Below are 24,068 nucleotides of genomic sequence, written 5' to 3'. Positions count from 1 at the left end.
TGGATTGGAAGAAGAGCAGCTGGGACTAGAACCGGCACCCATATGGGATGCCGGCACTTCAGGCCAGGGCGTTAACCCCGCTGCGCCACAGCCCCAGCCCCCAGGTGGGTTTCGATCTGGGGAACCAGCTCCCTGCTCAGCCCCCAGAACGCTGCCATTTTCCAGAGGGTACTGTAGCTGTGCATGGAGAAGCAGCATGGTGCCCAGACACAGGGACCACAGGCCCTGGAGGGCAGGAGACAGGCAGACAGCACCAGTGAGGCTGAGAAGTCACACCACCACAACTGAGAGGAGTCAACCCAGTGTCCGCATGTGGTGGCAGGAGGAGGCCCTGGGGACCAATCATCACTTGGCATTTCTGACAATCACCCAGGCAGGGCTGGGAGTGCAGGTCAGGTGACCCCAGGATGAACCAGGAGGTACAGCACCCCCTTCCGGCCCAAGGAGCTTCTTGAGTGTTTAAATGGAGAGACAGCTCTCTGGAAGCCTTGCCCTGGGTGAAGGGATCAGATCTGCCTGTTCCTTTACACTGTGAACGTAACTGGTCAGCTCGGGTGACGCCACTTCATCTTTGGGAAGAAATGGGGCCCTGCGCTGTGGCATAGTGGGTAAAGCCACTGCCTGCAGTGCCAGCATCCCTTATGGGTGCCGGTTCAAGACCCGGCTGCACCACTTCCGATCCAGCTCTCTGCTGTGCCCTGGGAAAGCAGTGGAGGATGGCCCAAGTCCTTGGGCCCCTGCACCCACGTGAGAGACCCGGAAAAAGCCCCTGGCTCCTGGCTTCGGATCAGCTCAGCTCCGGCTGTTGCGGCCAAGTGGGGAGTGAACCAGCAGATGGAAGACCTCTTTCTCTCTCTGCCTCTCCTTTTCTCTCTATGTAAACTCTGACTTTCAAATAAATAAATAATATATATATATATAAAAGGGAAGAAACAAACACTGGACCACAAGGCAATTTGTTCTAGGCTCTGTCCTAATTTGGTGGTGAGCCCTGCCATTTTGGAGTTAGAAGAACCAAGCCTTGGATTGTTTTCTATTTGAACAAACCAATTAACCACCTGTCGTAGTAACTGGTCTTTAACTGGTCTTTTTCCATTTAAGCAGAATCCTGTAAGATTGCTTGTCTGTGGACAAGTGCACAAGCTCCCGAGGTCCCCTACACTCCTCAGCCTCACCCCATCTCCATCACTGGGCGTCTAGGAAAACCGCCCCACCCCCACTCCTTCACTCCCCTCCCCCCCTCCCCCAGGTCCTGCCAGGGACCCACGCTCTGAGCGCTGGCTTACAGCTGGGCACATCAGGTCCATTCAGAGAGTTTTAACTCAGTGCCCCACGCCCAGGAGAGCAGGGAGGAGGCAAGAGACCACTGGGCAGGCCTCAGGGAGTGGCTATCATTTGGCTTTGGCCAGTTACTCGGCCTCCGAGGTCACAGCCCCCAGAGAGGCACCTGCTCCCCACTGACCTGTGAACGAGGGAGTGAGGCCAGCTCAGCTCTTACGTCCCTGGAACAGCTCTGCTAAACACGCTGCTTTCTCTGAGCCTACACCTTCCGATCAGAGAAACACATCACTCGCACCCTCACTCCTGAGACAACTCATCTTCTGCCTTTTTTTTTTTTTTTTTTTTTTTAATGGCCCAGCAGGAAAACATCGCAAAGCAAACACACGCCAAGCAAAGAAAACAGAAAGAGCACGCGTCAGGGTTCAGCCCGACTGTGACAATCACTGGGTGCCTCTTCCTGCGAGAGCCCAAAACCACACTTTCCGGGCTGGAGGGAGTCCTCCGCGCTGTCATAACGCACACGGCACCGGGCCGAGTTTTCCCTGGTCGACACCGGTGAGCTCGGGGCCTCGGGCAAACAAGTCACTTCTGCTTTTGCCAAGCAGCTTCCTCTTTTCTGGAAACTTCTGGCTGCCCCCTTGCTGTCAGCAGCCCCTGGCTTGACAGCTGTGGTGGGAGGAGGGTGGCGGGGAGGGGGTCTGAGAAGTGCCTTGCACCCGGTCAGCGGTGGGTGGGTGTGGGTGTGTTGCTGTCATGTTTCACTCCAGAGTCTGCTATGGAAATTTCCATAATCTCCCATCCCACCCCACCCCACCCCCACCCCTGCGCTGCAAAACTCACAGGCTTTTGCTTTCATTATCATTGTCAAACCATTAAGCATTAACCCCTGCCTCCCTGGGGAGCACACTCCTGGGGCCCACGGCTCTGGGTGCCTGGCAGTGCTGAGCTGGAGCCTTCCTTCCCACAGACCCCGGCAGAGCCCCCCCCCCCCCCCGCCTTATGCACTACTCGCTTCTGCAATACGTGGGCATCTTCATTCCTTCTCCTCCCCAAGGCTCGGCCTGGCTTGCCTGGATGAGTGCACAGGAAAGGGCGCTGGTTCCGGCCGCCCGGCCAGGACTGGACACCATGGGCAGAGCCGGCGCAGGCGGCCGGCAGCACTGCCTCTTCTTTCTCCTCCAGCCCCCAACGTGCAGAGGAAGGCCTGCCTTGAATCAGCTGGCAAGAAACGAAGAGCAGAGTCGGGGAGTGTGAGGAGCCGGCGGCGACGGAGACACGGACACTGGCCGGGGGCGGGTGGGGAACTCTCCAGCATGTGAGCCCAAGGAGAGCAGGGCCATATCTTCCCTCCACTGCTGTATTCTCGGGGCCTGGACCAGGGCCTGGTCACCTACACACGCACCCCATGCACCACCCCCATCAATCAGGGTGAGGCAGGGGGTGGTTTGAGGCCCTAAGATAAGAACTGCCCTAGGGGCACAGATGCCCCAGCCCTGAGGGCCACACGGCTACACAATCCCTGGGAAGTGCAGGGTGGAGGTGTCCTGGGAAGGCATAGACCACAGTTGCTTGCCTGGAGCCCTGAACCCCACAAGGACAGCTCGGATCTTGAGCTGGATCAGCAAAGGAGCAGGCAGGACATGAACCAGGGCCCATATGGGATGCCAGCACTGCAGGCAGAGGCTTAGCCCACTACGTCACAGCACCGGCCCCTTCTGTCCCATCTTACAGCCTGCACAGGGCCCCTACTCAGCAGCCAAAGAGGTGATCGAGGGATACCGGCTCTTTTTTTTTTTTTATTTAAAAGATTTATTTATTTATTCAAAAGTCAGAGTTACACACACAGAGAGAAAGAGAGAGAGAGAGAGAGAGAGAGAGAGAGAGAGAGGTCTTCCATCTGCTGGTTCACTCCCCAGATGGCCACAACGGCCTGAGCAGTGCTGATCGGAAGCCAGGAGCCAGGAGCTTCTTCTGGGTCTCCCACATGGGTGCAGGGGCCCAAGGACTTGGGCCAAGTTCCACTGCTTTCTCAGGCCGTAGCAGAGAGCTGGATTGGAAGTGGAGCAGCCGGGTCTCGAACCGGCACCTATACGGGATGCTGGCGCTTCAGGCCAGGGCATTAACCCACTGCGCCACAGCACCTGGGACACCTGCTCTTAACAAGGTGATCCTGCCCTGCTCAGCCACAGCTCAGGGCCCCACCCCAGGACCATCTCTCCTAGCTCCCAACAAATCTCAACGTGGCTCTCAAACAGGAGGCGGCTTCCTGGACTGGATCCATGCGGGTTCCGGGCGTGCTCGTGCTGTCTCTGTAATCCCTCACAGAGCTCGGCACCCAGGAGCACCCAGGGGCTCCGGTTTGTTCTCTCCAACTTTTGAAAAACAGGTGACGACTGTGACGAGGCCACTAAGGCCACTCAATGCATGCAGTCTGCCGTCCCCAGGCCCTGGCTCTTGAAGGAGGAAGAAAGGGCTGCAGTTGGATGGATCCAGCAAGAATTAAAAAAAAAAAAAAATGAAGAGTAACAGCCAGTTTTGGCAGAGGGGGAGAAGCCAAGTTGAGAACTCTGTCGATAAAGCAATCTGCACTTTGAAAACTGATTGAAAGTGAGTCATGCACAGCTGTGAATGGTGCGCGGGTCAAAAATGACATTGAACTCTGTAAGATGATCATTTCTGAGGGTTTACAAATGGAGCAAATGTTGACTACTCCGTGTGGCTTAACCTAATATCAGCAGTTGCATTTCAGGGCTCAGGGAACAGGGTCCAGGTAGGAACCAGCGCAAAGACGGCTCAAATCAGGAGCTGCCGACCCCAAATCCAGGCTCTTGCTACTAAACCATGTCACCTCCTGCCCACGAATCAAGACAGAAGACAGGCCTTCCTCCCACTGCAGATAAGGGAGCTCCAGGCCAGCCGGAAGCTAGCCTAGGGATGCTTGGATAATGAGCCGCGACCCAAAGGGAAAAGTCACTGCTTTTCATCCAAGTCCAGCTCCTCCTACGTGACGCCACTACACTGCGTCCAGCCTGAGTCACAGAAGGGGCATCTGCCCCCGAACGGCTGCCATTCATTTCCCCAAGCACCACCTGCCAAGGAGCCTCGTTTGCACTTGGCACTTGATACACCTGCACCCGCAGGTGTCCCAGTCCTCACAGGGGCACACACACGGCACACCTGAACACGCAACCCTTCACCACTTAAGCAGCACGTGTCCCAGTTCTGATGCCCTAGAGGGTGGCGGTGCCTCGGTCTGGGACTCAGCTCTTCTGGACCCGGGCCTGGAGCTCAGGGCATGAGGACAGCCAAGGAGCAGGTGCCTGGTCCTCGGGGCACAGCTCCTGGGATTCTGACAGCATCGCCTCGAGGCAGAGCTGAGAGCCAGGGAGCTCGTCCAAGGTCATAGGGAAGGGAGGGACGTGAGGGCTGTGAGAACCACTGCTTCTATACAGGAGGGCTGAGCCGGGGACAACCCCCCCCCCCACACACACACACAACCATCCACACTCACACACACCTCTGTCCACATATACACACCATGCACACACACGGCCCAGAGTGCAGACAGACCACTGCAGCCCTGGGGGTGAGCCCGGCAAGGAGCGGCAGCACTGGCAGATGGAAGCGATTTGGCTGTACCATAAGGAAGGAGTGGGTGGGCGGGAGGGAGAGGGAGGGGAGAGCCTGGGCCAGGCCCACACCAGCACCTCCACCATATGGGTCCTCTGGAGACGCTGTGTTTACTTGTGAGACAGAAGTCACGGAGTTCCATGGTGCCTAGTTACACCCTGTCTTCATCACCAAAAGGACGCTTGTAGGCAGCAAGATGAAATACATCCAAAGAAGGAAAAACAGCAACAGCGGGGAAAGAGGGAAAGGCGGGTTCCGGAGTGAGGATGATACACAGAAAGCCGAGTCCTCTCCCCTGGCCAGACTTAGCCATGCATTCTGTTCTCGGGGTTTCTCTGACACATGAAGAAAGATGATTTTTTAAAAATTACAATTCATGCAGGCTGACGCACGCCCGGCTCTTTGCGTGACGTCATTCGATTCTCAGCACAACCCTCGGGTGGGTGTTCTCACTGCTATTTTACAAATGAGGCAACACGGGTTCAGAGATGTCAGAAGCCTGTCGGAGGTTGCACAGAGAGCAGGAGACAGAGCAGGAGGGAATCCAGGTCCCCAAGCCCCCACTCCTCCTCCCGATCTCTCCCAGACTGCAAAACCTGGCACTAACGGGCATCAGACAGAGGCGATGACGGATCGGATGTTGGGGGGAGGGGGAGGCGGCAAAGCCGAGCCCCAAGCGTGCTCAGCCATCGTCCACGTCTCAGCTTCTTTCGAAGGTGACCCGGCAGTCTCTGGGAGAGGAGTGGAGCAGCCACGCGCACAGCCACGGTCGCTGCAGGAGCCCTGGCTGGCTGGCAGCTGCAGCCGCCGCAGGCTAGAGAAGTGGGTCAGAAGGCAGGTTTTTCAAGCCTGGTGAAATGTAGCTTCAAGGAGACAAAACACGGGAGGACAGACACGGAGCCGGGAGACAGGAGACAGCGAGAGAGGAGGAGTGGGAGTGGAGCAGAGCAGAAGAGAACCGCGGGAGCTTCGAATTAAAGCGGGGTGGTAGCCAGTCTCATTGTTGGAGGCAACCTTAGGGGGAAAAAAATCCTAAAATCTACAAGTTTGCAATTAATCAAGGGCTGCCTGTTGCTGTAAAAAAGGTTGGTTAGCACGTGACGGCTGCCCACAGGATAAGTTGCGGGCGACACACAGGGTCAGCGTGAGAGGTCAGAGCAGGAAAAACCTCCTGGTGAGTGATGGTCAGGGCCCTTGCTCCCACCCTTCCGGCTCCCAGCTGCTGCCAGGCCACTGAGGGCTCCGGACTCCGGAGCAAGTGAGCAATGGGACAAATGCTGGGGGGGGAGGGGTCTGTCTTTGGCAAGGCAACTGTGCCTAAGGCAGACCCCTCAGCTGCTGGACATACAAAAAAAAAAAAAAGACTCCATTCTAGCATCTGTAAATGAGTCTATAAAAACACTTGGAAATTAACACCTCCTCCTGCCATGCATGTTCTCGGGCTGCATGCCATCTGTTCAGCACAGTGGTTCGGCACACAGGCACAGGTGCCAGACGGGCTCCAGCCTGACACGTGGCCAGGCCACCCCCAGCCAGGTGGCCTCTGCCACACAGATTTTCCCATCTGCAGAATGGAGTTGGTCACAGCAGCACTCACATGGCCAGTGTGGGGACAGAGGTGTGCTAAGGGTGGGCTGGCTCCGTGAACGCTGATTCTCTTTATAGCTACCACTGCCCCTCCTTTCTCTTCAAGTCTGACCTTGAAAATCATACTGGGGACACAGCTCAGCTTGGCCCTCTGTCCCCTCCAGTTCCCTCCCCTCCCCGGGGGCTAGTCTCCTGTTCTCCTATGAGCCCTCGGATCCCAACCTTGACACTTGGTAAGAACCGGCCAGCGCTGTGGTATAGAAGGCTAAGCTGCCACCTGCAGCACCTGCATCCCCTGTGGACACTGGTTCGAGTCCCAGTGGCTCCACCTCCAATCCTGCTCCCTGCTAATGCACCTGGGAAAGCAGAGGAAGATGGCCCAAGCGCTTGGGCCCCTGCACCCACATGGGAAGAAGCTCCTGGCTCCTGGCTTTGGTCTGGCCCAGCACTGGCTGTTGTGGCCATTGGGTGAGTGAACCAGTGGATGGAAGATCTCTCTCTTTCTCTCTCTCTCTCTCTCCCTCTCTCTCTCTTTCTCTCTCTCTGACTCTGCTTTTCAGTAACTCTGCCTTTCAAATACATAAAAACAAATTTGTAAAAAAAAAAAGTCAATTGAAGAGGCTGGCTTCTCATAACTTCAAGAAATACAGAGATTAGTTTATGATTTTATTCACCTGTGTCCTGAAATCCCTGCCGATTTTTTATTTATTTATTTATTTATGTATGTATCTAGGTATCACAATGATTTCTGCTCAGTGATTGGACGAGGTGGGCATTTAAATACTGATAACTCCTCAAATGAGAAATTCCACAGCCTCCCTGCCCCCCGTCTTCACTCCTCTCCTCCCTCCAGTCACTGAGAGGAGAGGGGAGATTTAGGGGGGACCGGAGGAAGTCCTGTCTCCTCAGTGGTCCAAGGTCACGGCAAGGTCTGACCGCATCGCTGCTGGAGGATGAGGGGTTGACGTCATTCACCGTGGGCGCGTCCAGCCTCCTGGGAGTTGAGAATTTTTCTGTGGGTGAGATGGGTTCGGGTAAATCCTCAAAACCAAAGACTCCCTGGTGCAAGCTGGGGTGGTATTTCAGGAGCACCTGCTTCGTGCAACACACAGTGCTGGACACTCTGAGGAACCATACAGGGGAAGCAACGGGCCTCAGTCGGGGGCCCAGTCCTCCCCTCCTGCCCGGCGTGGGGGGCTCTTCCCTCTACTGTGCAGGACCCTGGCATCAGCAGCAGGTCCAGCCCCATCCCCAGTCTTGATCACCCAGAGGGGGTTTTTCAGAAACTTCTCCGACCCAAGAATACACAGCAAACCCAGTGTCCCTGAGGAGGGGCTGGGCGCTGGACAGGCACCTCTCAAGCCTGTCACAAAACAGACCTAGGAAATGCAGGCTCCTCAGGCTCCCAGCACGGAGCAAGCTCTGGGTTTACATGCATCAGCCCTGGTCACAGCGTCTTCAGGACGACGCCTCTAGGGAAATGCACTTGAAGGACCACAGAGTGAGCGAGTGGGGAGCGCTACCCGGGCGAGGGCTGGGAGACTGATCTGAGCTGCCCAGCTGGGGAGAGGGCTCTGCCGGCAGCCACGCACTCACAGCAGCCTCTCTGTTCTGACACAAGAGGAGTGACCCATGTGCCACCTGACAGGTGGGTCCCCTCTGCCCTTGCTCAGCCACTGGCTGGCCATTCTCTCTGAACCCAGGTGGCAGCCGTGCCATCCAGGGCCAAGCGTGTGGACTGGTGTGAAAACCATCCAGCTCCTGTGACCACTGAGACAGATGCCATCTCACCATTATCAGACAGAAATCTGAGGTTCCAGGACTTGCTGGAACCTTCCGTCTGCTAGCTCACTCCCCAAATGGGCACAACAGCTGGAGCCAAGCCAGGTTGAAACAGGAGCCAGGAACTCCATCCAGGTCTCCCGTGCAGGCAGGTGACGGGGACATCAGTGCTTGGGCCATCACCTGCTGCCTCCCAGGCACGTTAGCAAGGAGCTGGATCGGAAGCAGAGTAGCCAGGACTCAAACCGGCACTCCAAAATGAAACAGGGGTGTCACAAGCAGCGACTTAACTCGCTGTACCTCGACACCCAGCCCAGCCCCCTCTTCTTCCCCTGCCTCCTACAGGCGGGACGGTGCGGCCGGGAGAGCCAGCAGCTGTTGACACCTGGAGCTCCGGCAGGCATCACAGAACCAGGTAACGCTAGCCCCGAGAGGCCCTTCCAGTCACTAGGGAGGCCCTGTCTCCCCATCAGTGCCTTCATCCACCCTTAATTAAGCACCATTAAGGAAGCAGCCGCCAAGCATCCTTAAGCCCACTGCTTCCCCTCACAACAGCCTCCCCGAGCAGCAGGGTAGGCAGGGGCCTGGCCAGCAGCCCCAGTGATGCTGCCTGGAGTGAGGATGCTGTCAGTCGCAGGGGCTCTGCATTCGCTCTCTGCCACAGAATCAGAGCTTGCTGCTGTACGCTGTCTTCCTCCAAGGCCCCAGGCGCCGGCTGCCCTCCTCCCTCCCTGCCACCCTCCCCACCCAGCCTGACCTGTCACCTGCCACCCTCACTGGCCCCTCCTCGTAGGGTGTCCTAGTCCACTGGCGCTAGTGGGCCATGAGAAACAGATGCTGTTGGGGCCGGCACTGTGGCGTAGCAGGTGAAGCCGCTGCCTGCAGTGCCGGCATCCCATATGGGCATGGGTTCCAGTCCCGGCTGCTCCACTTCCAATCCAGCTCTCTGCTGTGGCCTGGGAAAGCAGTAGAAAATGACCCAAGTGCCTGGGCCCCTGCACCCACTTGGGAGACCTGGAAGAAGCTCCTGGCTCCTGGCTTTGTAATGGCCCAGCTCCAGCCATTGTGGCTATTCGGGGAATAGAGCAGCAGATGGAAGGTCTCTCTCTCTCTCTCTCTCTCTCTCTCTCTCTCTCTCTCTCTTTCTTTCTCTCTCTGCCTCTGCCTCTCTGTAACTCTCCTTTTCAAATAAATAAACCTAAGAAAAGAAAAGAAAGAAAAGGAAAGGGAAAAGAAAATGAAACAGATGCTATGCTGGGAGCCACCTGAGGTTCAGCCATGGGAGGCAGCATTGGTTCATCACACACTGGGAATGGATTCGGAGGGAGAGCCACCTGCAGACCGGAGGGGACCTGACTTGGGGCCCAAGTGCCCCCAAAAGGTCCATGACATTCATTCTTTGAAGTCAAGGTGCAAAATCCCCAGGACATCCCTACTAGATGGCAAATGCCCCCCCCCCCCCAAGGGATAAGGTCACAAAACCTGAGAACTCGGTTCCAGGAATGCCAGCTGCTCCTGACCATGCGGGCTGTAATATGCTAGGCCGTCCCAACGCTCATTCTCCAGGACCTGGCTTCCATGCATGGTGACCCTACTGGGGGCCTGTGGTGGAGGCAGGTGAGACCGCAGGGGCCCTCAAGTCCCAGGATCCTGCCTCTCGGTGGGGCTTCCAGGTTAGATCTCGGTGCCCACTTGCCCCAATTCTTGGCAGCCTCACTCGAGCCCTGGCCTTCAAGTTCCTGACCTGTGAGCCCAAGGCCAAGGCCACTTCTAACCACTTCCCGCTAAGAGCTTCTGCATGGGGTTTCATGCCGGCTTTCACTCTGGGCCCAGGGCCTTGGCCTGTCTCAACTATAAATATAGAGACCTGCTAAGAAATCTGTAAACATGTCTAGTCAAAGTCTTACAAGGGATAAAAATGACCACCCCCATTCTAAAGAATAATAATAAATAAAACATGTTAACCTGGGACCATCCCCAGCAACTCAGCTGGCTGGTGGCCTCACCTGTGTGCCCAGGGTGACCTTCCCGGGGACTGCTCTCAAGGAGAAAGAAAAACCACACTTCTGGAACCCCAGCATCGTGTTCTAGGCCCAGCGCATCACCCAAGCTCACGCCCCCTTCCCAGGGACGCTGCCTGAGAACAAAAGCCTGGCCCCTCACCTCAATCCGGGACGACTCTGGAGGCCATCCCAGTCCCAGAACGTTCTGGGAGGTGGGCCGGTGCTTCCGCTGTGAGCGCTTCACACCCTGACTCCTCCCTCCCCAACCAGCGCAGGGCTAAGGCCCGCTGCCCAGAGCCACTGCTAAGAATAACCTCCGGGAGGGCAGCGGTGACTGTCACCTCACGAGGACGTCACACAGACCTGTCGTGCATCAGTCAGTCTAGGTCTGCACACCACGCCTACAGATCTCTGCTTGAAACCATCCCTGAAGACCGTGGTTGCCATGACGACAGAAGAGCGAGCAAGGCAGAGGGAGGGTGGACAGAGAGGTGGCTGGGTAAGCCTGCAGCCCACAACCCTTGCTCTGAGCCAGCAAACATCAGAACCGCTTTGAAATTGCAAAGAGCAGGTGTCTCTCAGAGAGTCTGGGGACCCTGGAAGCCCTTCCCTAACCTGTGGCCATGGGCACCCAACCTGCCAGAAAGGGTCTCCTCTCTCCCCATTCCTCAAGGAGAAAAACCCAAGGTTTAACCCCTGTCTTGCTGCCGGCCAATCACAGGACTTGCAGGCTGGCCCAGGGCACAGCTTCTGTCCTCCTTGGCCCCCAGGGGCTGCCACGTATCCTTGGGGACACTTGTACCCCTGGCCGACAGCCAGCAGGAAGGCTGCTGGCCAAGTTCCTCTTTGAGCTCAGTTTGGTACTGGGGCCTGGCATGTCCCTCTGCCTTTGAGTCGAGAATATTCTATTACCTGGGCCCAAGGGTGTTTCAGAATCTCAAAATACATTTAACAAGCAAAGTGCAGGAGTGAGGAGGAGACAAGAAACCTCTCTGCCCGCCTGCCTCTGGCTTCTCCCCGGGGGAAGCGCTCTCCCGGGACACTCACTGACCTTGGGTGGTGGAACGGGGGCTGTCGGGTACCCAGCTTTGGAAAGGACCCAGGTCCACTGCTCCTCTGCACACCTGCCCTCCCCTCTCACGGACAGTCCCATGAAGGCTGCCTGTCCCCAGGACAAGACACCATTTCCATACAGTTATAGTGCTCAAGGCCAGTGGAGACCCTAGGCTTCAACCCTGTGTCTATGTTTAATGTTTCAAATATTCTTTTTATTGATTCATGCACTGGCTCACGTCCCAGATGCCTGCGACAGCTGGGGCTGGGCCAGGGTGAAGCCAGGAGCTGAGAGCTCCAGGTCTCCCGTGTGGGAGCCAGGGACCAAACCACCTTGAGCCATCCCCGCTGTCTCTTAGCACCTGCATTAGCGGGAAACTGGAGTCAAGGCTCAAAGGTGCATGAAACCCAGGACTCTGTGCGACGTGAGCACTTAACCACTGCGCCTACAGGACATACGCATTTATACATATAAAAACGTTTTATATGTAATATATAATACAACCAGTTTAAACACTGTATAACTAGACACCGTAGGAATCATTTCATGAAATTAATGACACAAGATCCTAATGTGCGTCTATGAACAGAGATCTGGAGAGGTTAAGCAACTGGGCCACCTCATATCAATCCTTCTCCATCCCATCCATCCCCTTCCCCATCCTTTCCTGGGAGGCAGCTCAAGTGGTTGGGTCCCTGCCACCCACATGGGGACACCCGGACTGAGTTCCAGGCTCCCGGCTTAGGCCTGTCCCTCCCCTAGCTGTTGCAGGCATTTAGGGGAGTGAACAAGTGGCAAGGAGTAATGTGTGTGTGTGTGTGTGTGTGTCTGTCTGTCTGTCTTTCAAATAAATAAAAAACGTAAAAGGATATCGGGGGAAGCCATTGTAATGCCTAAGTCGTACTTTGGAAATTTATATTCATTAAATAAAAGTTTAAAAAAAAAAAAAAACGTAAAAGGTGCCAAATAAAGGATCCGGTGGCTTGGTCACCCCCATATGGATTCTGTCTTCTACGTGAGCACTGTGTGCAGGTATCTCTCTTGACCTGTCCATCCTCATCTCCTCCCTTGAGATGGCCTTGACTCTTCATGGACCATCAAGGTCAAGGCCAACAGGGACAACACATACCCCAACTAGGACACAATTGAGGTTTTTCCTAGAAGGTTCGGCTAGAATGGTTGTGAGCTATAGATGCTAAACGTCTTTTTCTATGGTAAGGATAGTAAGACCAACAACGATGGTGGTTAATAGTCCACACGACCATCTTAGAGATAAAGAGACGTGGTGTATACAAAAGCACACATCTGGCCTATAGCAAAGACTACATCAATATCAGCCATGACAACCACACCACCCCAGATGGTACCTGATAATCAATAATACGGATCAGTCATTGCCAATGTGAATGAAACTCCCCCAACAAGCAGTTTGACTCACATGGAGGAACACAGCTCCCTGGGTGTGTATCACATGATAGGTTGTAGACAAGAATGGGGCCAGGGTGCTGTGAGCTTCACGCCCTTGACCATGGGCTGTTCTCAGGGTTGATGCAGTAAGCAGAGTGCAGCTAGGCGGAAGGTGTACCCAGCAGCCAGACAGACACTCAGTGGAGCCTGCCGGCCCTGGGGCCTGGACTGCAGAGAGGTGGCGTGGAGCAGCGGGTAGTTCCACTTCCTGCTCAGCTTCCAGACGTGGGCAGGCAGGCTCCCAGCAGCCGCGTGCAGCTGAGCTAACGTGGAAACCTTCTACCTATCTCCACCCCACTCACCGCATGAGCCATGCAAGCAGCTGCTGAAGCCAACTTCACTACCAAGGAGCAAGGTAAGATCCAATCTGGGGGAAAATGCAAAGAGCTGTGGGCAGTGGGGAGCCCACTCCTTTCAGGCCTCAGCGCCCCCAGCACCTGTTCATGGGGCTCTCCCGGAGCTGAGACCGGAATCTTCTGACTGCTGCCTCCACTAAGCTCTGAGGGCAGGGACGCTGGTGGATTGGTTTCCTGGGGCTGCCCTGACAGTGGCAGCTGCCACACAGGCTGGGTGGCTAAAACGACGTGGGAAATGTATATCCTCACAGTTCTGGAGGCCAGAAGTCCAAAATCAAGGCATCTTCAGGGCCGTGGTCCTTCCAGACCTGAGGACAGAATGCTCCCTCACCTCTCCCAGCCCTGGGAGCCCCATGTCCCCCGTGTCCCCATGTCCCCCGTGTCCCCGTGTTTCCCGTGTCCCCCTGTTTCCCGTGCCCCTGTGTTTCCCGTGTCCCCCGTGTCCCCCGTGGCCCTGTGTTTGTGGATGCATCACTCCGGTCTCCGTCTCAGCCTCCACATCACCTTCTTTCTCTGAGCCTCTGTGTCCCAATGTCCTTCGTCTTACAGGGACACCACTCACACGGGTGTAGGGCCCGGCCTAACGCCCGCGTCTTCATTTATTGCCATTTGCAAAGACCTGGTTTTGAACAAGAGCACATTCCCAGGCTTGCTGGGTTAGGACCTCAACTTCTCTTCCCGGAGACCACAGTTCAACCTCTGCTTTGCAACCGCAATGCCTAGAACCTGGAACCCGGACACCAAGGAATCGGCTGCTCTCTAGTCCAGCTCTAACCCTACCTAACCCAGCTCTAACTACTCCCCAGGTCTCTGTTTCTTTAACCTCCAAACTGAGGAGTGACCCCTCCACCTGCCCTGTTGCATCCTTCCTCTTTCTCTCCCCACTGTCAGCGGAGATCCTACGGTGCTCCCTTGCCCCCGGACTGCCCACAGCCAGGACCGGACCACTGTGGAGGAGAGACTGGGATCCTGGAGTTCCCCAGAGCAAACTTGTTGTCGCTGTTATAGCAATTCTGCTGTCAGATCAGAGTCTACCAAAACAGAGAGGCCCCAGAGGCCCCAGAGGCCCCAGAGGCGAGATGCTGTCCAGCGGGTCTGCGAGAAACCAGGAATTGGCTTCCTGGCAACAGGAACTGAGAGATGGAGTTTAAATTATTTTTAAAGTAGGTAGTGGGAGAAGGAGATGAGTGAGATTCTGATGAGCCATTCCGAGGCGGCGTGAAACCACATGGTTCAACCTGAGGCAGCTTTTTCCATGGGCGGTGAGCACGGCCAGTTAACGTTTAATCACTTCCTCTGCTCCGGCTGCACGTGCTATGCAAGGGGTAGCAGTGGGGTCCTCGAAGAATACACTGTGGTTGACCCCGAGGGACACGACTTGGCTCTCACGTGGCTCCGCTCATCTCACAGCAAGGTCACGGTTAATGGGCCAAGCAAATTAAGGACCCTGTTTCAACTTGGCTGCTCAGCACTTTATTGGCCTTTGTCTGTTCCACATTTTTAAAGGCGCTGACAACACTTGGGGGTTATCCAGACGGTGGGCCCACCATTTTTAAAAGAATGAGATTACGGGGTGAGCCATGGGTGGGGTGGTACTTGCTGTTCATACCTGCAGTCAAAGGGAGGTGGGTGCAGGAGAACAGGAAGTAAAGGGGCGCATTCTCCCCAGGCTCTTCCAGGGGGTGTGCAGCTCCGCGCAGGAACCGTAGCAGCCCCCAGAGAAGGAAGAAAGTGCCTAGCGGACAGCAAGTTCCTTGCAGTGAGTCGAATTCAGCAAAATGGAAAAATAAATGGAAATAAAGAAAGAGCATATTTCAGAGTACATTCGTTTGCCTGGAGCTTTTAGAGGATACAAACACATTTTGAAATTCTGTAAATGAGGCCCTGGCCAGGGAACAGTGCTTCCCAGTGATGTCTGTAGCTGATCCAGGGTTTAGTGCAGACCCAACTGGAAACGCTGAGTGGATACCAGCACTAGGATTATAGCTTTGGTGGGTTTTATTGAAGGAGGGAAGCTCATGGAAACTAGAAAGAGAATGTAGGCAGGAGCGCACTGAGAACCCTAAATGCGTGGGACGTGTGAAAGGACTGCTGTATCGGACACACAAGCCGTATCAGAGATGTCGTTCTGGTGAAATGATGACCCAGGACTTAAACGTGTATTTATCACTAGGCTACTCTGCAGTACTTAGGGACTTGCTGATGCAAGGATCTTGACATCCTCCACCAAACAGGCACCCGGACAAGGCAGGACTAGGGCAGAGCGGGTTCAGCAGCACACAAGTGCGCACTTCACGTTCACTGCCATGACCCGTGTCATCAGCCGCGTGATGATGAGAGTGCTTTTTCTCAGTGGGGGGCGTCTCTAACGTGGGGCCCAGAGAATTCAGCACCAGAGCTGTAACCCACATCCCTGAACATGTGAATTGGAACTTCCCTGCTCCATCACTGGGTGAGCTGCCCGTGGAGGTCGAGTCTCTGAGGAAGGGGGACCACAGGTCCATTCTCTAGCTTCCCTGAACCTCCACCGCATTTAACCAGCACTCAGCTCATGTGCTGTGCCCACGCTCAGGAAGCGCGCCCACCGGCCAGCCTCTGCACACCCCCCATGCTGGGGCAGCAGCTCCTGGGCTTTGCTGGCAAATCCAGGAGCCACAGGAACGTTCTGGGGCCCCCATCACGGAGCAGCTGGACCACAAGGGTCCCAATCTCACACCCAGGGCCCTGAAGAGCCTGTGCTCAAGGCATCTAAGCCACTGAAGGGCAGAGTCCAGCAGCCTCTCATGTGGCCCAACAGGCTGGCCCACCTTGTGGCCTCTGGCCAGAGGATGATTTGGGGGTTCATCTTTATTTGTAAGCCAGAAATGCTCTGCCTTTGTAGTCAAGATTGCTCTTCTCAATGACAGCTGGGCAAAGTGCAAATGATTGACAGAAGGTAGAGAGATAATAGAGAGACAGACTGACAGACAGATAGAAGGAATAACTCATGGGGACAGAAGAAATACATCAGTATTACACCAGGGAGGCTGGAAACTAATAGCTTTTCAGCCCCAGGAGGCCCAAGAAGGACCTGGAAAACTTGACAAAAACACAGAATCACAGGTCCCACCCTTAGAGATTTCAACTCAGTAAGGCTGGACTGGGATCTAGGATTAAATATGCATACAGATAAATATAATGATTTATGTGTTCTCATTTAAAAAGCAGAGAAACAGAAGGGGAGAGAGAGAGAGAAAGAGAGAGATTCTTCTATTCACCGGTTTATCCCCTAAATGTCCTCCACGGCCAGGGCTGGGCCAGGCTGAAGCTAGGAGCCCGGGATTCCATCCAGGACTCCCGCGTGGGTGGCAGGGACTGAAGTACTTGGGCCGTCACTGCTGCTCCCTACGTGCGATCAGCAGGTGGCTGGCTCAGAGGCAGAGCGGGGTATGAGCTCAGGATGCGACAGGGGATGCAGGCAGCCCAAGCATCTTCTTAACCACTGCACCAAACGCCCACCTCGGATTTATATTTTAAGCCATCACTAGATAACGCTATTTCAGTAGGTCCCGGAACCACACTTTGAGAAACAGTGCCCCAAATGCAACGCATCTTGCTCCAGGTGGTAACAGGCTGACCAAGGCCACGGCTCACGCTGCATTCCCCTGACCCCTCACCTGCACGCCCCTTTCCTTGCCCTTAGACTTCAACCCCACACGGTCTACGTGGCGTCGGGCCCTCCTGCTCTGGGGACAGAACACGGCTCCCACTCCCCCCTTCATCCAGGAGGGCCCAAGCACGAGTGACCTCGCTGGGGCAGCAGCTGGAGCCAAGGTCACCAGCCCATAACCAACACGGAGGGCATCATGACCGCAAGCACCATGGGGCTTCCCCTGTGGCCACGCAGCTGGCAGAGGCGTCCTCCGGGACAGCCGTGTCCCTCAACCTTGCACCAGCTGCTCTTGGTTGTGTTTCCAGGGTGTCTGCAGGGACCGTGAAGGATTTGGGGAGCACCTCTCCCCTCTGCCTCCATGTCGTCCCAGGTTCCTGCCCTGTCACTGGCTTATAAATGGTTCCAAAGACCCATGACACACCCGCCAACAGCCATGGATTAAAGGGACCTATGGGATTCATGGTTCTTATCCACGGATTCCAGTGGTCTACGGGGTTCATGGATTTTATCATTAACAGGGAAGTCACTTCCTCTCAAGCAAACAAAAAGGGAGAAAACATGCTGCTCCCAAGGTTGTAACGGGACGCCAGGAGCAGCTACACTTCCAGTGAATTACTTTCACAGCCATTTGCCCCATCTTCATTATCCTGTTTTAAATTAGGGGAGACAAGGCAGGATGCCAAAGTGCCTCCATCTCAATCCTATGCCCGTCTGCTTCTCTGCAAGGCCCTGTGTCAGCTCAGGAAAGAATCTGCGTGCGCGTCTCCTCTCCTCGAGTTCACCCCTCCCCCCTGACAAGACCCAGAGAGGCCATCGGAACAGCCCGAAAATGAGGCTAAAACCAAGCAGGGCCACGTTCCCCGTCAGGCCCAAGGGTCATTTTCCCTTCCTGGTACCCAGCCGTCGACCTAATTCCATTTGTAAAGTACTTACTCCAGGCCCCTGTCACCTGCTACCCACAAGCTCTGGGGTGTCCCCTAAAATGCTCTTTTCTGGCGCCTTCAGACAGAGCAGGGGCTCTTGGCACTAGGGGAAGACAGCTTAAGACATAGCAGGAGTGCTGGCGCTGAGGCATAGCTGGTTGGGTTCCAGTTGGAGTCCCGGCTGCTGTACTTCCAATCCAGCTTCCTGCTAATGCTCCTGGGAAAGCAGTGGAGGATGGTCAGAGTGCTTGGGCCCCTGCACCTGCTTGGGGGACCCAGAGGAAGCTCCAGGCTCCTGGCTTTGGTCTGGCCCAGCTCTGGCTGTTGTGGCCATTTGGAGAAATGAACCAGTGGATCGAAGACCTTTCTCTCTGTCTCTCTGTGTCTCCATCTGTCTGTCTGTCTGTCTCTCTCTCACACTGTAACTGCCTTTCAAATAAATAAATTTTTAAAAAAGTGGGCAACAGGAGGTTGGAGTGATTTCCTGACACCCTTGGCCATGGTTCTGTGTATGCATTAGACACAGGTTTCAGGCTGGAGCCCTAGGGAACTCAATCCAATTCAACGGGGATGCTTGCCACCCCCACCTCTGGGTGCCACCAAATAACCCCACTCACAGGACTGCCAGGGCCACAAGATTTTTCAGGAGCAGCCGTCTGGAGTCCAGAATGGTCCTCTCTGGACAGCAGGATCACCTGCTGCTGGGCGTGAGGAAGCGGGCGTGATTTCCCCAGGGACCTGCTGCCCTCAGCTCAAACCCACCGTGGCGTGATGGGACTCACGCATCCTGCCCGCCCCGAGAACTGGCCCTCACAGCAAATCTCAGAGCTGTAAAGTCCAGTCCATGCCTGTCTCCGTTGCCATTCCCCGGGCACCAAAGCGCACCCATCCGCCGCCTCTTCCTGTCGGCACTTCTTGGACTTCCCCTCATCCTTACTCCAGGCCGGCCTCACTCTCTCTGCATGGATTTCCGCCAAAGCATTTGCATTGTGTACTCCGCACACTTTCCCAGGCTAATTCTCAGAGCACTTTCATTACCTTTCGACGGCTTCTCAGGTTAGCCTGGTCCCCCCACCTCCAAAGGTGGACAAAGATGGACAAAGACCTAGGTTCAGAAGTTCATCGCAGGGAGCACAAGTGATATAGTGGGGGAGGTGCGGCAGGGGAGCCAGAAAAGCCAGTAAGGGTGCCTGCGGTGGGGGAGGGGCTGTCACTGGGGTTAGAGGGCTCAGCTCTGCTAGACACCCCACGAGGCACCCACAAGGAGCCCGTGCCAGAACGTCCCATGAAGGAGTGCAGACACCGGGCTGTGCCCACCACTGCACCCCTCCTTGGTGGAGCGCTGCCCCTCTTCAGCAGGTCCTGCGCCCCTGCACTAGGTTGAGCAGGCTGTGTGGCCAGGAGGGAGTCCTTTGGGCAGAGAGAAAGACAGACGTGGGAAGCGCTGCCCATCACGCTGCAGGTGAACTGGGGGTGGGCCACGGGCATCGGGGCACAGCAGCAGTGGCATCCACCAGGGCTGCTCTGTGCCTTTGGGAGGAAGTCAGTGCCCCGGACCTGGCCTTTGAGGCAGGGTTACCGGATAGGACGCAGGACACCCAGTTCAGCCGGGATTTGACATAAACAAGGGATGATCTTTCAGCATAAGTGTACCCTAAACATTGCCTGGACCATCATTAGGCTGAGTATTATCGTTTATCTGAAATCCGAATTTAACCGGGCCTCCTGTATTTTTTCGTTACTAAATCTGACCGCTCCCCTTCCAGGCCGGGGGTGCTCTGATCTCAGTCCACTTCCCGTGACCCCACTCCTCAAACTCGCTCCTCCGCAAGCAGGGGCTCTTCACTAACCCTGGGGTGCTCAAATACCCTCCACCCACACACACTTCTCCCACGCGTCTCTCCTCCGCCCACCATCTCTGAGTCTCAAGTCTCTCTGAACACATCTATCTGTGGCCGTCCGTCCTTCCACTCACCTCCGCAAGCAGGTGCTACTGCACCTGTCGTTTTACAACCTTGGATCATTTGCTGGCGTGTCTGAACGCCGTATTTCCCCAGCTGGCTTGTTAACTCACGGCCATCAGAGGAGGAACACTCGAGGGTAGATGAGGAGAGCAGCAGCAACCGAAAACCCTGTAAGGACTGAGACAGAGCCCTCCCCTTCAACCCAGCTCTCACCATAACTAAAGCGCCGGGCACACGGGCACACCCAGCGAACAGCCATGGAATAACTGAATGAACACTGCCCTCTGTAAGAGCAGGCTCAGGCCAAACCTTGTAAACAGCCCCAGCGAGGATGATCAGTGGATCCCAACCCTTTTCCCGGCTCTGGTTGTTGTCCTACACTCCCACCAGCCCCTCCCCCACGAGCACCAGCCCACAAACACTCAGGGCACCTGGGACTACCCTTAGCACCTGACCTGTGCTCTGTCACGCTCGCTCTGTTACCTTCCGTACTCTAGTACACACGTACCAGCTATACACGTACAAAACACTTTAAACTGGGAAGGGCTTTCCTGCGAATTGTTTCATTCCAGCATCCCTGGAAGGCAGGCAAAATATGTGTTCTTTTCCGTCATTTAACAAACCAAACTAACTGGGTGCTTAAATGGGTCATTGAAGGGCTCACTGTTAAGGGAGAGATTTGTAGCAGTGCCTTTCAAATCTACAAACACAGCTTTAAAGTGTCTTACATGAGCAATGTCAATGCAAAAATTGCCTTTTCAAACAGAACCCAGAAAAACCTCTGGCCTCCAGCCTCTGGATCCTGGCTCCTTCATGCAAATGGGAAAACAGGTGCAGGTAGAACAGCTAAACAGAAGACCCCTGGGGAGGGTGGGGAGGGATTCTAAAAAGAAGAGCTCATTGGGGTTCACCGTGGAAACTGAGTGGCCAGCCACTGACGAGCCAGCCTTGCCTGTGGTGGACAGGAAATACTAGTTTCAATGGGGCGTCCAGGCAGCCCTCGGGGAGGAGGGTGGGTCCCACCGCCACTCCCCCCCTACCCTAAGACCCGCCACGCGGGAGAGAGAACAGAACTTGTCCACGGAGCTGCCTGTTCCATGGGTCTGCTTGCGTGTGCGCGTGCCAGGGGGCGGTCTGTGCCGGGTGTGGCTGAGTGTCGCCAGCACGTGGGTGGCACTTGGACATTTACACCGTTGGTGGAGGCGTGTGAGCGAGAGCGAGAGCGAGAGTGTGTGTGTGTGTGTGTGCGCGCGCGCACGCGTTCATTCCAGCTAGGGGTCCCTTCCGGGAAAGGGTCCCTTCCGCCACCTCTCTCACCCGCCGACCCCCTCCAGGGAGGCGAGGACACGGAGCCAAGGGCTACCTAGGCTGGCCAACCGCAGGGTGGGTGCTCGCCCCGTCCTGCCAGCCCCTCTGGCTGGACAAGGTCGAAGCAAAAGCCGATCGATGTTGCCAAAGTCCACAGCCCAAGGCCGCCGCGTGGCCCCAGGCTGAAGTTCGCGGCAGCCCTGCACGGATCAGGGAGCCCGAGCTCCCAAACAGTACAGAGGCCCTAAATACAACCCCAGGGGATGGGACAGGGGAAAGACTGCGGAAAGGAGAGCTCCCCCCCTACCCCGGGCCCGGAACCACCCCCGAGGGAAACCGAGGGGATCCGTGCGAGGGAGCAGCCACAGAGCCGTCGCCGCCGCTGTCCCCACCCACCGCCCCTCCTCTGCGTCCCCGGCAGCCGCACGCGGGGCTCCACCCCCCGGAGCGCAGTCCACACCGTCCCTTTTCTGCAAAACAACACGACGCGCCGCCCCCCGCACCCGCACCGGGCGGAATCCCCGGCTACGCCCAGCCGGCCACCAGCCGCGCCCGCCCGGGAGCGCGCCCTGCGGCCCGGCCGGTCTGCAGCCCCAGCCCGGGATGGGCCCGGGGCCCTGGCCTCACGGGCGTGGGGAAGCGAGAGGGCGCCTGGCTCGGCCGGCTCGGCGCGGCCCTGCAGCTCCGCGAGTCTCTCCAGCCGCCCGAGGGACCTGGGGGCACGCACGGGGCGCGCGCGCGCGGGGCGGCCCGCGTTAACCGCCTCGGCGCCGGGACTCACCGGAATGTGCACGCGCAGCGAACGCCTTTTCTGGTTGGCATTTTTCTTGCCGCCGCTCCCGCCGGGGCTGGAAACATCTTTCTTCTTCTTGGTGTCCATGGCCGCACTTCCCATAACTTTAACCAGAAGTTAGTCCACGCGACCCGTCCCTGGGATCCGGCCACCCCCGGCCGCCGCCGCCGTCGGCCCGGAGCCGCGCGCCTCGTATCACGGTGCTTCCACCCGAGACGCCTCGTGGGGACTTCCGCGCGGCGGGAGGGTGGGGCAGGTAACTCGCGCCGTCGCCGCCGCCGCCCGGAGGGGCCGGCGGTCGGCGGTGAGCGCGGAGCGCAAGCGTCCTCCTCCTACGGAATCATCGGCTGCAAAATCAAAGTCAGAGCCTGCCCTGGTCTGCGCTCGCGCCGGGTTACAGGCGGCAGAGGTCTCCTGCTGGGTGGCAAAGTTTTCTTCCTTTTGCAAAGCGAAGCAACATTTTCCACCCTCTCGGCTCCTCCCCCCAGATTCCCAGAGGTAAAGCGAAAGGCAGGTGCAATTAAAAACAGCAGTTTGGAAAACAACCCTCCGCTGCCTGCGCTTGCGGGAGTGGAGAATCTGGCGAGGGGGAGACGGTTTGTGCGTGAATACGATCCTCGGCCGCAGAATACAGCAGCCCGGAGCCTGGAACTAGGGCCGTCCTCCTTTCTCAGCGAGAGGGAGGGAGGGCAGGAGGGGAAGAGGAGGTGCAAAGGCGAATACTCGCAATTGGGTTATCGCTGGGCTGCAAACACGAGTTCTGGCGGCGGCACGCCGGGTCCTGCCAGCCCGAGGGCGCGCCCAGAGCCCCGCGGGCCGAGGAGGGCAGGGCGCCCGCCCCTCGCCCTCCGCCGCGCCGCAGTCCGGGGGGACGGCGAGGGGCCCGCGAGGGGCCGGGCCTGGCGCGGACGCAGGCTCGGGGCGCGCGGGGCGGTGGGCGGAGGCGCGGGTTGAACAGGAAGTGCGCGGCGTGCAGCGCCACAGCCCGGGTGGCCGCGCTGGGTCCCCTCGCTCCGAGCTGGCCTCGGATCCATCTCGTCTTCCAGCGTTTACTGGCGCCCGATCGCCCAGAAACACGCACACGCGCGCCGTGTCCCCGCAGCAGACTCTGCGGCGCTGGGAAGTCCGGGTCCGCGGGCCGCGCGCTGACCAGCACGTGTCTCGCCGAGCGCTTCGGCGCCTGCGGGTATGCGTTCCGCCCCGCCCAGGCCCGCCCGGCGTGCAGACCCGAACCCGCACCGAGAGCGGGCAGCTCACCCCACCGCGGGGCTTTTTCATGTTCAAGAGCTGCGCAGTGGATCCGCTTAATAGCGCGTTCCCGCGTTGCAGGAAACACGGGGTTCCTGACACTGTGGAAAGAAATGGATGGCAGAAGACCCCGAAAACGCGGGCGAGCGCTCCGCCGGAGTCCGCCTTCCTTTTTGAGCCACCAGGCTGCGGACCTGGCGCTGCACGCCGCTGAGGGCCCGTGCGTGAGGGGCTGGGGAGGGCGGGGTGACCTCCCGTAGGTGCGTGGCAGGATGCAGATTTAGACCTGCTGTAGATCGGGTGAGTGAGGATTGCTGCCCCCTGCTCTAGTTTTTGAGGACAGGGTGACCCCCAAAAGGCACGCGAGCTCACAATGCTGACGTCAGCTCAGCTGCTGCGCGTCATCAGCAATGCAGGGAAGCTAAAGAACGCGACAGGGTCGCTCCGAGGACTTCACAACGGCCGGTCAGGAGGTGGCCATAACTTGGCGGCAGGTGCTGCCGGGTTGTCCTCAGAGGAGGCGTGGTTAGCGCGCTTCCGGAGCATCCTTTGGGAAAAGGGCGTGCCCCCCACCCAGCGAGAGGCACCCCGCGCTTCCGCCGCCTTTCTACCCAAGTTCTGGCGCTGTTGCACGCTGTCTGCAGTCTGGGTGATTTCGCTGGCTCTGGTGGATGGATGCAGGGTGTATATCCTCCTCCCCTGCTGTCCAGCTCAGGGTGAAGCCAGACTGGAAGGGCCTCCCACACCCGGAGAAGCTGATAGTGCGCAATGCCTGAAGGTCAACAACCAAGGGGCCACACCGGCGCCCAGGGGTGGGGTTGGGGGGATTTCTTGGGCCTTTCCTAGCCCGCTGCTTGTTAGAGCAGTTCAAGCCTCAGCAAGTCCATATTATTCCAGGGAATGCGCCCAAGTGCTGGTCACAAGAGTAGACTTTTAAGCCACAGGATGTGGTTTCAAAGACCAAGAAAGCCCATCCTCACATATTACAAATCGCCGCATGTGCATAAATCACTCCATCTG

General features: G+C 57.0%; 1 protein-coding gene and 1 long non-coding RNA gene across 5 annotated transcripts in view; both read right to left on the bottom strand.

The window, feature by feature from the left end:
- The window catches only part of PRKAG2 (protein kinase AMP-activated non-catalytic subunit gamma 2), a 312,250-nt gene extending 289,656 nt beyond the window's left edge, over nt 1-22,594 (bottom strand). The window contains exon 1 of one of the 4 annotated variants that reach the window (XM_051857058.3): nt 21,789-22,594. In XM_051857058.3, the coding sequence (XP_051713018.1) occupies nt 21,789-21,902 (114 nt within the window). In that variant the 5' untranslated portion in view covers nt 21,903-22,594. The remainder of the gene's footprint in view (nt 1-21,788) is intronic. The other 3 variants (XM_051857059.3, XM_070077300.2, XM_089299508.1) reach the window with 3 other exon arrangements.
- LOC149125363 (uncharacterized) lies at nt 7,152-20,026 on the bottom strand. Its single transcript, XR_016210390.1, has 2 exons — nt 19,711-20,026; nt 7,152-7,511 (listed from the first exon to the last, which is right to left on the bottom strand). It is a non-coding gene; the product is annotated as an uncharacterized LOC149125363 (long non-coding RNA).
- Nucleotides 22,595-24,068: the final 1,474 nt, after the last annotated feature.

The sequence above is a fragment of the Oryctolagus cuniculus genome, chromosome 7 (assembly GCF_051225735.1).
Source record: "Oryctolagus cuniculus isolate XC-2025 breed Fujian yellow rabbit chromosome 7, ASM5122573v1, whole genome shotgun sequence".
Classification (NCBI taxonomy): Eukaryota; Metazoa; Chordata; class Mammalia; order Lagomorpha; family Leporidae; genus Oryctolagus; species Oryctolagus cuniculus.
The sequence above is the reverse complement of the archived record's forward strand: the minus strand, read 5'-3'. Positions and strand labels throughout refer to the sequence as shown.